Source organism: Malaclemys terrapin, chromosome 11 (genome assembly GCF_027887155.1).
Source record: "Malaclemys terrapin pileata isolate rMalTer1 chromosome 11, rMalTer1.hap1, whole genome shotgun sequence".
Lineage (NCBI taxonomy): Eukaryota > Metazoa > Chordata > Testudines > Emydidae > Malaclemys > Malaclemys terrapin.
Genome location: NC_071515.1, coordinates 20,726,610 through 20,741,356, shown reverse-complemented (window position 1 = coordinate 20,741,356; position 14,747 = coordinate 20,726,610). Strand labels below are relative to the sequence as shown.

The following is a 14,747-nucleotide window of genomic DNA, read 5'->3' as shown; positions in this document are numbered from 1 at the left end:
TTAATATGGCAATAGTGAACATCTGCAGTTGCTTCCTACTTTTTAGTGTTTAGGAGTTTTGACCATAGCTTCCTACATTTCTGCTCTTGTGCTGTGTAGCATTGCTGGCAAAAGTCCTGTGACCAGGCTGACTTCCTCCATTACAAATCTGTTTTCTTTTCTTCCAGTTCGGCCATCTTCCTAGCTAAAGTCTTCTTCACCAACTCAATTGAATCTCATACCCACAATCCCAACTGACTTTTTAGCCACCCTTTGACTCTCTCCTCAAACCCTCCCTTCCCCTCTTCTTGCCACCATTTCTCTTTCTGCACAGGATTCTTTCAAGAGAAAGTTGACAAGGTGATGTGACCTTCACCCTCCCCTTGGCTGATCACTGATGCAGAAGTTTCTCATCTGCTCTCCTTGTCTAATGCCTCCATTTGTCCCAGTGATCTGTCCCATCTCCTGATCTCCCTTGTGCCCACTCTCATTCCCTATTTTACTCTTCTCCTTAATCTCTCACTCTTCTTTCGTCTCACAATACAAACACGCTTTAGTCGTTCCCATTGTAAAAATATCTACCCTTCACCTTCACTTGCCTCTCCAAAGCCCTATCTCCCTTCTCGCTTTCATCTCGAAGCTCATTGAGCACATTGTTTATAATCACCGTTTGGAGTTCCTCTCTTCTGTGTGTGTTTGTACAGCACCTAGTACAATTGGGTCCTCGGCTCTATGGTAATACAAGTAATGACAAATGCTCAGTGTAAGCCTCTTTTATTTACAGTTTTATGCCTGTGCATGTGTGTGTATATAGTTAGGAACAGCTTTACAGACACTAAAGCTGATTGTAAATATAATATGGTTGAAAGGGGCATTGAGACTATTCTGAAAATGTGATGTAAAATGCTGTATTTAGAGGGAAAATAGGATGTTTCCCCTTGAGTTGGGCATTATAGTCATGGTTACATGGATTATGGGTTTTATTTAGGTGTGTGTTTTTTATTTCATAGCTCTGTGGGATTCTTGATATACTCTTCAGCCTACTTCATACAAGCCCAACCCGGGACCAGCTTTTCTTGTTGCTTTTTGAACCAGGAAATGCTGATATTCTCTATGCTCTGTTACTGAATCAGAGATATTCTGACAGGCTAAGGGAACTTGTATTCAAGGTAATACATTTAGTATAAGTTCTTTAATGGTAACTTTTGCAAATGTATGCTCTCTTTCATCTGAAATATCTTTGGCAGTTAAACCCTGTTTTAAAATGGATACAAATTTATGTAGAATATATTAATTTAGCGAACCTGCTTATAGTTATTCTTTAGTAGTAGTAGTACGCTGACTAGAAATTATAAATTCTTCACAGTTGCTACTCATTGTACTTTTCATAATGGAAACTGTTGTCTTCCAGTGAAGTAGAATATTTGAAGATTTGGTATCTTTAAAGATCAGAGAGCACCTGCATTTATGTTTGTATTACTATTTATGTTTTGGGGGCATATTTCTTTAAAAAATTATGCACAGACTCAGACTCTATTAATAAGATTGCTTGGTATTTGTATATAGAAGGCATGTGTAATTTTCTGTACATATGTGATTTATGTGATCTTTCTTCGCAGATTGTAGAGCAGATGCTGAAATGTACTAAAGTCTATGAACGGAGTAAACAACGTATGAGACTCAGAGACGTGGGATACTCTGGGCTAGGGCTCCTTCTGAATGAATCCCCAGTTACCATTTCTCTTATTAAAAATCTTCTTAACCAAATTCTGTATGCAGGTAATCCAAGACACATTGACAGATTGCCTACTAGTATTAAATCCCTGCTGGATTTTTTTTTTAAAGACAAAAATGTTTGATTATGAATTATTCCCTTATTTATTTTAAGCCTCCATCCCTTAGTCTGTATAGTGGTGATGAAAACCAATCTGCTTAGTAAAGTTATTCTATTCTAAATGTGCTCCAGGTTAACACATTTATGCTGATAGTTTCAATTTACTTAGTGTTTACACATAATTTCTTAAAGGTGAGCTGCAAAACAAACTTACATTTGTCCTATTTACTAATCCTTGATGTATAAAGATGGCCTCAAGGTTGTTGTTTTTTTTCATTTTTTCCCCTGCTTGTATGATGTCTGTTTGTTTGTATTCCCACCCTGCAGATCCTGTTGTGAATTACAGAGACCTCATAGCTGTGGTGCACCTGTCTCATAGGGCAGATATAAATGTTAGAGTGGCCATCTGCAAAAAGGTTAGTGTTCTTAAAAACAGGAGGCCATTTTACCTGTTGGAATGATGTGGGGAGCTGCAGTGCATATATTAGGGGTATATGACATTATGTTCATTTTAAATTATGACTCATGCTAATAATGTGAATCTCTGATGAACCTGACCTGCTGTTTGTACTCCATGTTACTGTATTATCAGTAATTTTTAAACTGTTCTACGTTCTATGATTGTCAAATGTCATGTATTTTCTACAGAAAGGAAATACGGAACTGTTTTAATGAGCGACTTCTCTCAAACGATGTTCCAAAGGTCATGACCAGAGGTTACTTTCAGAATTTTACTCAGTTATGTTAAGAGAACATTTTCTGTGTTTTTTTTTGTTTTGTTTTTTTAAATTTTTTTCTAAAAAGGTAGGTTGTGAGCAGAGGAAATGTGCAAGGCAGAAACCGAATTTAGTGTAATCCTAAACTGCTGGTGGTGGTGCAGAGAGAGTGAGAGACCGATGGAAGAATGAAAGAATAAAAAAGGAAAACAGTAAACCTAACCACTCACCATTCATCCTGGATATTTTTGCTAGTTTACCACGACAATGACACTATTGGGGGGTCGTCCGGGCTTGATGTTGATCCAGGAGACAATGGGCCAGGCTCATCTGCTGCTGGTTGTTTTTTCTTGAAAAACATGGTGATTGGCAACTGTCGTTGTTGTCTCTTGAGCTGCTCAAACATTTCTTGATACTGTCTCAAATTGTCCATAATACTAGGTGTGATTTTGAGGCTTTGTTCCTTAGAGGGATCATATTCAGAAATTAAATCATTCAAGTGTTTGTTTCGCTGCTTGGAACACTTCAGCAAATTTATGAAGATTCCAACTTGCTGGCTCTTCCTGTTCATCGTCATCTTCATCTTCTGTAGACGATTTTATCAGTTCCTCTAACTCTTCGTTAGTCAATGGTTCTCTATGGCTCTCAATTAATTCTTCAATTTCTTCCTCAAGGATGTCGACGAAGCCGTCACCACCCACTTGCCTGGCTACCTGAACAATGTGTTTCACTTCTTTGTCAATGGTCGGGAAACCCTTAAAATCATTCACACATTCTTTCCATAGGTTTTGCCAACATGCAATAAAGCCTGAAACAGTCAATGCATCCATTGCCTGTTTAATATCAGTGATGCAATTGGCAATGTTGAAGGACTTCCAACACTCCATCACATTAAGATTGGGATCAGCATCCATAGCGCTACGTATCCATGAGAACGTAAGCCTCATGTACATGGCCTTGAAACAGCGAATCACGCCTTAGTCGAGAGGTTGGAGGATGGCGGTGGTATTGGGGGGGGGAGAAAGATGACTTCAACGTCGTTATGCGCAAACCGGAGTGCCTCAGGGTGGCCAGGAGCATTGTTTACGATCAGCAACACTTTAAAGTCAAGTCCTTTCTCTTCGAGGTACCGCTTGACCTCTGGAATGAAACACTTGTGGAGCCAATCCAGAAATAATACTGCCATCACCCAAGCCTTTTTATTTGATTGCCAGAACACAGGCAGGAGATTTTTGTTCTTGCCTTTTAGGGCACGGGGATTTGCAGCCCTGTAGAGCAAGCCCGGCTTTATTAAATGCCCAGCCACATTGCCACAAAACAACACAGTCACACAGTCTTTAGCTGCTCTGAAGCCAGGGGCTTGTCTTTCTGATTTTGAAATGTAAGTGCGGTAGAGCATTTTTTTCCAGAAGAGCCCAGTCTCGTCAGCATTAAAAACTTGTTCCGGAAGATAGCCCTTTTCTTCTATGATTTTTTTTTTTTTGTAATTGTTCGGAATAGGCTTTTGCTGCCTCTTCATTGGCAGATGCAGCTTCACCAGTAGTCTGCACGTTTTTGAGGGTGAAGAGGTTCCTAAAACTGTTAAGCCAATTCCTTCTCATCAGAAGGCTGTCCCTCTTCGGCGGGAGGTTAGCCTTTTCTCGCAATGTGTTGCCATCGATAGGCACATGTTTATGGTTCATTTCTTCCAGCCATAAGTTTAATGCCTTTTCAGTCTTCACTAAAGTCTTATCACACACCTGGCTTGTCACCGTAGCAGTTATTGGAGCACTTGATGCCACGGCTTGAAGAATTTCTCTCTCTTGAATCTTGATGGCACAGATGCTAGATTCGTTGCGGTCATATTTACGCGCCACATTGGAGACCAACATACCGTCTCTCAATAAGTCCAACACAGACAATTTTTCCTCCAGCGTTGGAACAGATTGCTGTTTCTTCGACTGAGCACCAGATGAAGTAGTTAGCTTGCGTTTAGGGGCCATAGTGTACGAAAAATATGTATCTTTAAACACTAGAATCACACTCAGTGTGGCGAGATGCTCACACTATGAGAGGCACGCGGGAACTGAGACCAACTGAGAGAACAGCAGATTCACGTCTCCCATCTCATTCTCACTCCGGGGCATACGCTCATTGCGTACATATAGTTGAATTCGCGTAAGTTAAATGCGCGTATGATGCGACTTTACTGTGTGTGTGTGTGTGTGTGTGTATATATATATATATATATATATACATATATATATATATAAAAAAAAATCACCATTATTTGTCCTTTTTATTCTAGCTCAGCTGTTTCTAATCCGATATATTTTGTAATTGGTTGTATTGATTTTGTAAACCAGTGTTCTGAATATGGATCTGTGTTGTGGTGTATGTGACTGCTTTTTGTGGAAATAGTTGTAAAAGGGGGCCTAAGAGATGGAAACATTACCGATGTGCTATAGTTAGCTTTGTACTTTATTTCAATATCAAGGAAACTTTGTTTCTGCATTTAGTAATAAATTAATGGGGGGGGGTTGTATTTTTTTTAATCATACATTGTTAGCTTTTAACAAGCTATATTCTATTTCTTACCACGCCAATCATTATTTTCTTCATTAAAATAAGATTTAGGTTCAGTAGAATAAAAGAAATACGTGCAATTTTCAAAATGATTGTATGACTGTCTGATGTCTAACTTTGTTTTCTATTGTAAATGATTACTATGTGATTATCTTAATTCATGCAAAATACTGAAGATCCATACAAACACGAGAAAGTTAAATATGTATTTCACTTTCTCCTGTGAAGAATTATCTATAGCTCATATGTGCTGTATGCCTATTGACTAATTTATATTACAGAATTTTTTCGCAGAAGGCATAAAATGTAATGGAGTATGAAATGTGTGATTAAAGGCTAGAATGACTGCAGTTATGTAGCAAAGATTAACGTGTACATGCTTGGATATTTCGCCTGACCTCTTGTGCTCTCTGCAGGTTTTACAGCTTTTACATTCCCAGCCGGATGCAGCACAGCAGATTTCTCAACAGCTAGCCTGGCAGGAGACATTGGTTAGACTATTCCTAAAAGAGAACTCCGACATCAGGAATGGACTTAAAGAGAGCAGGACTGACTCTACAAAGGAAGATGAAAAAAAAATTCCTCCTGAAGAGCTTCAGAAATGCTATCCTGATCAGACAGAGGGGGGGAAAGCTGGTGGCTTTGCCTCAGTTAATGGTTCATATGATCAGTGGAGCGTGGAAGACAGCAAATCTTTAGATGTCCCCAGCTGTTTTTCTGGTACATTGCTGGAAGGTACTTCCGTGGAAGAGATGACTTTCAGGTCAGAGGATCAAGAAGAGTTATGGCACAGTAATCCTTCACATTTGCGTTTAGATCTGTCTAGCGTGGACTCTTATGAGCTGGCTGATAGTGGGAATCAAATGACAGATAGCTTACCCAGCACACCATCACCCATTGAAAATTCAAAGCCATTCTCTGGTCAGCCTGACAAAGAATCAAGCGTCGTCAATGATATGGGATTCAGCGTTGATCTTTCGTTATTTGAAAACCAAGGAGTAAGTAATCCTCCCCATCCTGTCTAAACATGTATAATTCACAGTACTTTTAATTCTTTTAAAACACCCTCCCCAATTAGATAGTTATGCTGTTCTCCCTCTAACAGAAGAGCGGATAAAGCAGCTCATTTGCATTTGGATATCAGTGCTGTTTGTTGCAGAATAAACATCCAGCTTTCAAGGTTGTTGTTTTTTTTAAGTTTGCTGGCTGAAATTGTAACTTTATTCTTTAAATCAAAGCTATATTGGAATGATCTGTATCATCCTCATCAAGGGAAAAGTTGTGCTATGGCCAAGTCAGTGGTACTAAGACTCCAGTCTAAATTCTTGCATAGAAAGTAAAGCAAATATTAATTTAATAATCTGGACTAAACATCATTGCAGCATAATTTTAGGTTAATGTTTTCATTTAGTCAGTGGGCAGACTCTTTAGGCTACAATGTTAAAGATGATGAAACTTTCCAAGCATTGTGTACTGTAACGAATAACAAACCTATTTGAGGCATTCTGAACTATGAAGAGTGTGAATTCCTTGATTGTTTCATAGGGATCTGAAGAGGAGCTCATACAGTTGCTCACAGATGTCCTGCTCTGTGTGATGTGGAAAGGTTTAGAAAGGTTTGACGATGCTGTCTGGATTGAGAGGGGACAGGTGTTTTCTGCACTGACCAAACTGGGGATATCTAATGAGTTACTGCAACCTTCTGATGAAATAAAACTCAAGTGAGTATAGTGTCATGACGGATTTCTTCTTTTCTTTTGGAGGGGAAAGGGGAAAAAAGATGGAATCAGAGTTACATTAAATCCTGGTGAAAGACACTTAACTGATTTACTTTTATCCCCTTCATTCTCATGCAAGTATGATCAGACGTATATCTACACATCTGTACCTATTTATAAATTGAATTTATTTGACAGAACTTAAAATTGTATGCCCCTGATTTTTATGAAGATCACAATCTCCTTAATCTCACTGGTTTACAGAGTAGAAGACCATAATATCACTACGTACACTTAGGCTCAGTTAAATATTTTATGGGATTTTTTTAAAAGCCACTTACTCTTAGAACATGTGATAATTACTTTGGGATTTTGTTTTCCATTAAGCTTGCTAGAGAAGATGCTGGAATGGACAGTCACTGATAACAGAGACACAAAAGCTCTTCCGACACATGCTGAAAATGCCTTCCGGCTCCTGCTCATTGTACAGGACTTTCTACAGGCAGAAGGGCTAGTTAATTCAAACTTATGGACAGAAAAGGTATAGTAGCTGCCTAATGGAAACTCTCCTAAATTATAGAGGGGCTGAAACATTTATGAAAGAGTTGTCAGTTTGAGTAATGTCACCTTGTTCTTCAATCATATGTAGGACCCTACCAAATTCACAGTCCATTTTGGTAAATTTTAGTGTCATAGGATTTTAAAAATCATAAATTTCATTATTTCATATATTTAAATCTGAAATTTCACAGTGTTGTAATAGGGGTCCTGACCCAAAAAGGTGTTTGGGTGGTGGGGTCGCAAGGTTATTGTAGAAGGCTTACAGGGGGTACTGCTACCCTTATTTATGCGCTGTTGCTGGCGGCGGCACTGCCTTCAGAGCTGTGCGGCAGGTGAGCGGCGGCTGCTGGCCAGGAGTCCAGCAGAAGTTAAGCATGGCATGGCATGGTATTGCCACCCGTACTTCTACACTGCTGCCTTCAGAGCTGAGCCCTCAGTCAGCAGCCGCCACTCTCTGGCTGCCCATCTCTGAAGGCAGCAATGCAGAAATAAGGGTGGCATGGTATGGTATTGCTATCCTTACTTTTGTGCTGCTGCTGGAGGGGTGCTGCCTTCAGAGCTGGGCACCTGGCCAACAGCTTCCGCTCTCCAGCCATCCAGCTCTGAAGCAATGCAAAAGTAAGGGCGGCAATACTGTGACCCCCCTAAAATAACCTCGTGACCCCCTGCAAATCTCTTTTGGGTCAGGACCCCCAATTTTAGAAACACTGGACTCCCCCATGAAATCTGTATAGTATACGGTAAAAGCACATGAAAGACCAGATTTCACAGCAGGAGACCAGATTTCATGGTCCGTGATGTCTTTCTCATGGCCGTGAATTTGGTAGGGCCCTAATCATGTGACATTTGTTTTAACTAGAGACTAAGCAGAGTGTGGAGCGGATTTGACTGCCCCTTTAAATACTGGAATTTTATATGCACATGCCATAGGGATATTAATATTGCAAGTACATGAGTCCTTAATGGCACCCTTGATTAAAGAGCCTTATCTTTACAGACTACAGAAAAGCTACATGAATGCTAGAACAAATGAAACAGTGCTAACCATTTTCTAAGTAGGTGTTGGTCCAGTGATCAAATGGTATGCTTCATATTGTATGTGTTGTTTAAAGTGGCAGCCAAAATCATGGCATTCATTCACTCTCTGCTCTTTGTCACAAACTGAGGAAGGGGACTTCGGATTTTTAACCCTGATTTTACTTCCAGCATGTTTGTGAGCAGATTTTGGGTCAGATGCAAAAGTGACTTAAATGGCTGGTGGAAGTGTGTGGGTGGGTGTGAAAGTTCCAAATTCAGATGGCTGTGTAAGGTCAAGCTGGTGTAATTTACATGCCAGGGGGACAGAACGGTGAGGTGGTAATGGAAAAGCAACCAACAGGAAAGCATAAGAAGGTATAAAATAAAGAAGGCTCCCATCCTCTTGTTGGTTGTTTTTCCTGCTACAGAGTTCTTTCCTGTCTGCTCCATGTGCAAGTTACACAGACTTAAAATTTATCCTAACAATTGTATAATCTATGAATAATGATTAAGGCTGCGAGTCTGTAATGGAAGTCACGGATTCCGTGACTTTCCGTAATTTCTGCAGGTCCCTGTGCAGCTGACCCCAGCGCTGCCCAAGCAGTTGTCTCCAGGACTAGCTGGTCAGGTGGCCCCGAGGACAGCCACCCCAGCCGCTACTGTAGCGACTCTGCAGTCAGCCGCTGCGGTATCAGCCACTGCTCTGGTGGCCCTGGGCAGCTAGCCCCGGCCAGTGTGGCCAATCCTAGGGACCACCTGAGCAGTGGTCCCCGGGTGGCTGGCGCAACTGCTTCCAGCAGCCCCTGGCAGCAGTCCCTGGGCAGGTGGAGTAGCTGCTTCCCGGGGTGGCCTATGCAGCTGCTGCCAGATATGGTCCCTGGTGGCTGGAGTGGCCAGAGTAGCTACTTCCCTGGGCAGCCCCCGATGGTGCCTGGGCAGCCCCCGATGGTGCCTGGGCGGCCGGTGCAGTTGCTGCCGGTGGCCCCCAGCAGTTGGTGCCACGGCTAATCCTGCCCCCCCGGAGCAACAGGCCCCCAGCAGCGCCCCCCAGCATGCCCCCCCCCCAGCTTCTCCCCTAGCAGCGGCCCCTTCAGACACCCCTCCCCCAGCAGCGGTCCCAATGCCTCCAGCAGTGACCCCCTTAAGATTTAGTCACAGGTATTTTTGGTAAAAGTCACAGACAGGTCACGGGCTGTGAATTTTTGTGTATTGCTCATGACCTGTCCATGACTTCTACTAAAAATACCCGTGACTAAATCGTAGCCTTACTCATAGTGTACAACCCTTGGCACCAACACTGTGGTAAAGACATTGGTACTGCCGACAACCCCCTCCTCGGTACTGATGCTCTCAGTACCGCAGCAATTTTTCCGCCCCAAAGATCCTCTGGTATTTTTAGGATTGTAATCTCCACTCCTTGGTACCGACCTTACTCTAGCTCGCTCAGTACTGTGCCAACTTACTCAACACCTAGATCAGCTCCTCCTTTATCCAGTGACCAGGATGCTGATGCTGATGAAGGGGAAATGCACTATGTTTCTTAGATTATAAAAAGATTAATTTTACTCCTAGTATATGATTAATGACATCAACATAAGCTTGAGAAGAAGAAAAAGAATGGAAGTGGCCCAAGGTTCTGAGCACCTCAGGATCAAACGTGAAGGTTACAAACAGGGCAGGGATCCTGTTTGCTTAATTCTCTCAAAAGCATCATGTAATGAAACAATAAATTAATTTTTCATTTAAATTGGATAAAATGGAAAGGAATGTAACATAAATGCACACTGAGTTAAAATGTTTTACCTTTTATGGTGTGTATGCACTTAAGTGTAGAGCCGTTTTTAATCAAAACAATCATATTCTCAGCCACTGTATTTGTAGAATTGACACTTACCGGGGATGACTTAGAGAAATAGAGTATTAATTTTATTTTTATATACACACACAACTGTTTTTGTTCAGGGGATAGATATTTAGTCAAACTGCACCCGTAGCTGTTGCAGTCCTGAATTCTGTCACAATTAAGTGTAGAACCTCTGTCCCAGAGTATAGTTAGTTAATTACATTGGATTAAGTTAAAGTAAGGGGGACAGCCTGCTTTGTTTGTTGTGGTAGGGTATGTCTAGACAGCCTGTGGCAGTGAGCTTCCCTGCCGGGGTTGATACACTTGGGCTTGCATTACTGCACTACAAATAATTGTACAGACATTGGAGCTTGGGCTCTGAAGCGCACCCTCGTCTCTAGGCTTCTAAGTCTGAGTTCCAGCCTGAGCCACGTCCTCAATACAGCTATTTTTAGCAAGGCAGCACAAGCCCAAGTGTGTTGACCTGGCTGGGGGGCTTGCTGCCACAGGCTACGTAAACATACCCTTATAGACCTCCTCAGACCTTCAAAATGATTATTTGGTGACTTTACTTGTAGTTATACTAGTGTCTCAGCACTTCGTATTTTGTTTCCTTTTTCTTCACACAAATCTTTCACTTTTACACTAGCTTTTAGAAGAGCTGGTGACACTCATTGACAGCCTGTCACTCTGGTACTCTGCTGGCCCAGAATGGATCAAGCTCTCCCAAGTGCAGGTCCAGTTGCTCCTGGGATTCATTGGACAAGATAACTTACAGGTTTGTTATTTATTAATGTGTCTAATACTATATGTAACATTCGTGCTGATTATGTAACACTAGAACTTTCAGTGACTGTTCGCTTCAGTGAGCTTGCTGATGTCACAATCCTCAGACTTGTTATAAGTGAGAGGCTTCAGCTGCTGCCACCACATGCAGACTCGTTACACATTCCTCTCCATCCTCAGCTCTTGAAAGCAGTTGCGTTTCTAACTCATTAAATTAGATGGTAAGCTCTTTGAAGCCAGAGCCATCTCTACTGGGTGTGTCTCTGTGTACAGTACTTATCCCAATGGGACTGTGATCCAGCCAGAGGCATTTGGGCAGTACCATCATGCAAATAAATTAATAGTGGCTCAGTGTATTGAAATCCTATACTCTAACTTACTGGAAGATTCACACTACCTAACAAACAGCGATAGGAGTCACACAAAACCCTGTGGTGAAATGTAGCCTGCATGCACTAGCCTCACAGGGGTTTGGTTTGGTTTTTCTCTGTCCAGGTTTGCGCTATGGCAGCAGCCAAGCTAAACACCCTTCTTCAGACCAAAGTAATTGAAAGCCAAGCTGAGGCGTGCTACCTCTTGGGGAAGTTGGAAGGCATCCTGAGTAGATCAATCAAAGAGAAGACAGAAACATACGCATTCTTGATTCCCCTTGTTCGAACGCTGATATCCAAAGTTTACCAACTTCTCTTCATGAACCTGCACCTACCCTCGTTGCCTCTCACCAATGGCAGCCCCTCTTTCTTTGAGGACTTCCGGGAGTATTGCAGCTCTGATGAATGGCAAGTTTATATTGATAAATATGTAAGTAATGGCTTCTTCTTGGCTTTCTCTCTATTTTCTTCCATTAGGGAGGAGAAAATCTGTTCAGCAATCATCTTGATTTTTTTTTAAATATTTCTTGTGCATCAGATTATTCCATATATGAAACAGTATGAAGTCAATACATTCAGTGATGGTCATGAGCATATGGCACTTTATTGGAAGGACTGTTATGAGGCATTAATGGTGAATATGCATAAGCGAGACAGAGAACGAGGAGAAAGCAAGCTCAAATTTCAGGTAAAGTCTTTAGCTTTTCTAAAAACAGTTTGTACTTTTTCAGGAGCAAGGATAGGAAATTAGTTTGAAACTTATCTGACCCCAGTGATTGTTGGGGGGGAAAACACTGCCAGTGATCATGTGTATTGAGAGATCCTAACCATCATCATCATCATCATCATCATACCTCCATTTTGCATGCGGATTATTTTATTGATCCAGTATTGATAACCACTTTTCCACTCATTTAAATCAATGCTGTTTGTCTATTTTCCAGTACTAAACCTTTTGATATTTCAAACTTATTTTAAATGGTGATTTTTACAAATTTGTTTGACCCCGGGTCTTAATGATTCACTAACAAAGAACAATCAAATACAGCTACCCTGATTTTGTTCAGTGGATCTTTTTTTATTCAGAAATATGATAGTAATGTCTCCTTGTTTGTTGTTTTGGATCTGGTCCTTCTTCGATTGTCCCAAGGCTAGTTCCGTGCTCTTATGGATTTCCATGGTAGTTACAATGTAGCATAAGTAAACACTCACTGGTGTTAGCTCTTTGGTTGCCCAGAGTTGCAGATCACACTGGCTGATGCTTTAGTGTGACATACAGCACGTACCATGCTCCACCTTGACAGCTTCTGTAGAAATTTCACTGTAGAATGAAGCTTACCTGTTGAGGTATCGAGTAAATAATGAAAGAGCGATTGGAGTGATTGGGACTGGACCCGTGGTCTCCTACCTCTCAGGTAGATGCCTGAACCATTGGATTATAGAGTCATTCTCATTCTCACTCTCTCTCTTTGGCCCAATGACTGTTCCACTGTGGATTAATACTTAAATAGTCACTTTTTCATTATTTATCCAAAGTGGAACAGCTTCAACAGGAGAGATTGAGGGAGTCCCACATCAGAATATCCCATAGTTCAGCCTGCTCCTGAGACATGGGAGACCCCTGTTCAAATATTTTTCTCCCCTTCTGCCTGAATGGGGAATTGAATCTGGATCTCCCAGCTCCCAAATGAGTGCTCTCACCTGTGGACTAAAAGTTAGACGATGGGCACCACCACACTCTCCTCCAACTCTGACCATTTTGTGTGGAGCAAGGCAGGCATTCTCACAAAGAATGCCTTGTGACTCCATACGGCTGGTTCCTGTTCATGGATCACAAAGAAGAGTTGGTCGTCTCCCTGCAGGGTGGGCGTAGGTGCCTATCTCCGAGAGAGGATTGGGGCTCAGCACACATCCCTCTCATCAGCATCTCCCAATGGCTAGCGTAGGGGCACATTGTAAGGCACCTCTCTCTCCCCATTCATGGGATAGGCAGCATCGGTGCCTAACACAGGTTTGTGGAGTGCAGTGTTGTTCCTGTGATTTTTATGGGCACTTAAAAGTTGGGCACTGTGACACTCAGCGTTGTAAAGCCTAAATTCCTTTTGTGGATCCTGGCCTAGATGCTTGTGTTTCCTGCCCTCATTTAGCATGGTTGTGAAGCTATTCAGCACATACTGCTGAAGTAAGCAGAATTTTTGCAGTTACCTTTAATATTTCCTACTTACTGGTGGAGGTTTTATCCTTTGCATGAGGCAAAATGGTTTTTACAGAAGACAAGGTTCTTACAGGAAACTGCATCAGATTTATTTACAATGTTGCTTTCAGGAGTGTTTTGTGGAGCCATTTAACCGAAAGGCACGCCAGGAGAACCTGCGTTATAACAGCATGCTAAAACAGCTTAATAGTCAACACACCGCTACTCTGAGGCAGTGGAGAGCAGCCCAACTTTACCTGACTTGTGAACAGGGCCCCTGGGCTGAAAGGTAAGAGTGAAATACTTTATTCCAACATCATCTTATGTCTAATAGAAAGTCGTCCAATCAATTTGCTTTCTGTTTCATATAGTTGTAATTGCAGAAGGTTGTTAAAGTATTCTGGTAACCATCCTTGATATATAAGATTACCATTGAATGTTCTCTTTTTAATGTTTATCTGCATTTAACTAGCAAAATACCAGTGCTAAAGTTTAATATATAACTCAGCTAGATTTTACTGAAAAGTAACATGTAAAAAGTAGCTATGCATGAAGGAAATTTAAAACTTACATGAGAGAAACTTAATGTACTAAAGACCAGTGGTTGTGTAATGTGTTTCAGAAGGGTGATATACAATGGATATTTAACACAGTGCTGGTATTCTGTAACAAATACAAAGGCTAAAACCTGGATTAAGACAAATTTGAACATGATTATTGTGTTATGTCTACCTGAATTTCCCCATCAATTTCATTTGGATAAGATATTCTTTACTGCCTGTCCAGAACTGTCAGGTACTCTTGCTGTGAGCTATTAAACAGCTGCTGTATTTCAATGGAGGATGTGCATAGTATGTTAGGTGCTAAAATGTTAGATATTGTACAATGTATCTTACATTTGTTATCTATTACTTTTAAGGGTATATGATTTTTTTTTTACATAATGATTTTAAATACAGACTTTGATAGAATCAACTCATTCCCTCTAAATATTTGTTTTTTATATCTTAGTATAAATATTTTTGCTATCTCTAGGAAACAGAATCCCATTCACTGGAAACTTTCAAATGTGGAAAACTACTCACGTATGAGGTTAAAACTAGTGCAAAATTACAATTTCAACTCCCATCAGGAGGCCAGTGACCTGAGAGACAATTTAGGTA

General features: G+C 41.2%; 1 protein-coding gene across 4 annotated transcripts in view; it reads left to right on the top strand.

Annotated features, from left to right (window-relative positions):
• The window catches only part of NBEAL1 (neurobeachin like 1), a 152,694-nt gene that overhangs the window by 100,756 nt on the left and 37,191 nt on the right, over nucleotides 1–14,747 (top strand). For all 4 annotated transcript variants that reach the window (XM_054043889.1, XM_054043888.1, XM_054043887.1 and 1 more), the window contains 11 exons: nucleotides 990–1,148; nucleotides 1,599–1,758; nucleotides 2,141–2,229; nucleotides 5,511–6,092; nucleotides 6,640–6,815; nucleotides 7,200–7,353; nucleotides 10,883–11,011; nucleotides 11,515–11,820; nucleotides 11,929–12,078; nucleotides 13,716–13,873; nucleotides 14,620–14,744. In XM_054043889.1, the coding sequence (XP_053899864.1) occupies nucleotides 990–1,148; nucleotides 1,599–1,758; nucleotides 2,141–2,229; nucleotides 5,511–6,092; nucleotides 6,640–6,815; nucleotides 7,200–7,353; nucleotides 10,883–11,011; nucleotides 11,515–11,820; nucleotides 11,929–12,078; nucleotides 13,716–13,873; nucleotides 14,620–14,744 (2,188 nt within the window). The remainder of the gene's footprint in view (nucleotides 1–989; nucleotides 1,149–1,598; nucleotides 1,759–2,140; nucleotides 2,230–5,510; nucleotides 6,093–6,639; nucleotides 6,816–7,199; nucleotides 7,354–10,882; nucleotides 11,012–11,514; nucleotides 11,821–11,928; nucleotides 12,079–13,715; nucleotides 13,874–14,619; nucleotides 14,745–14,747) is intronic.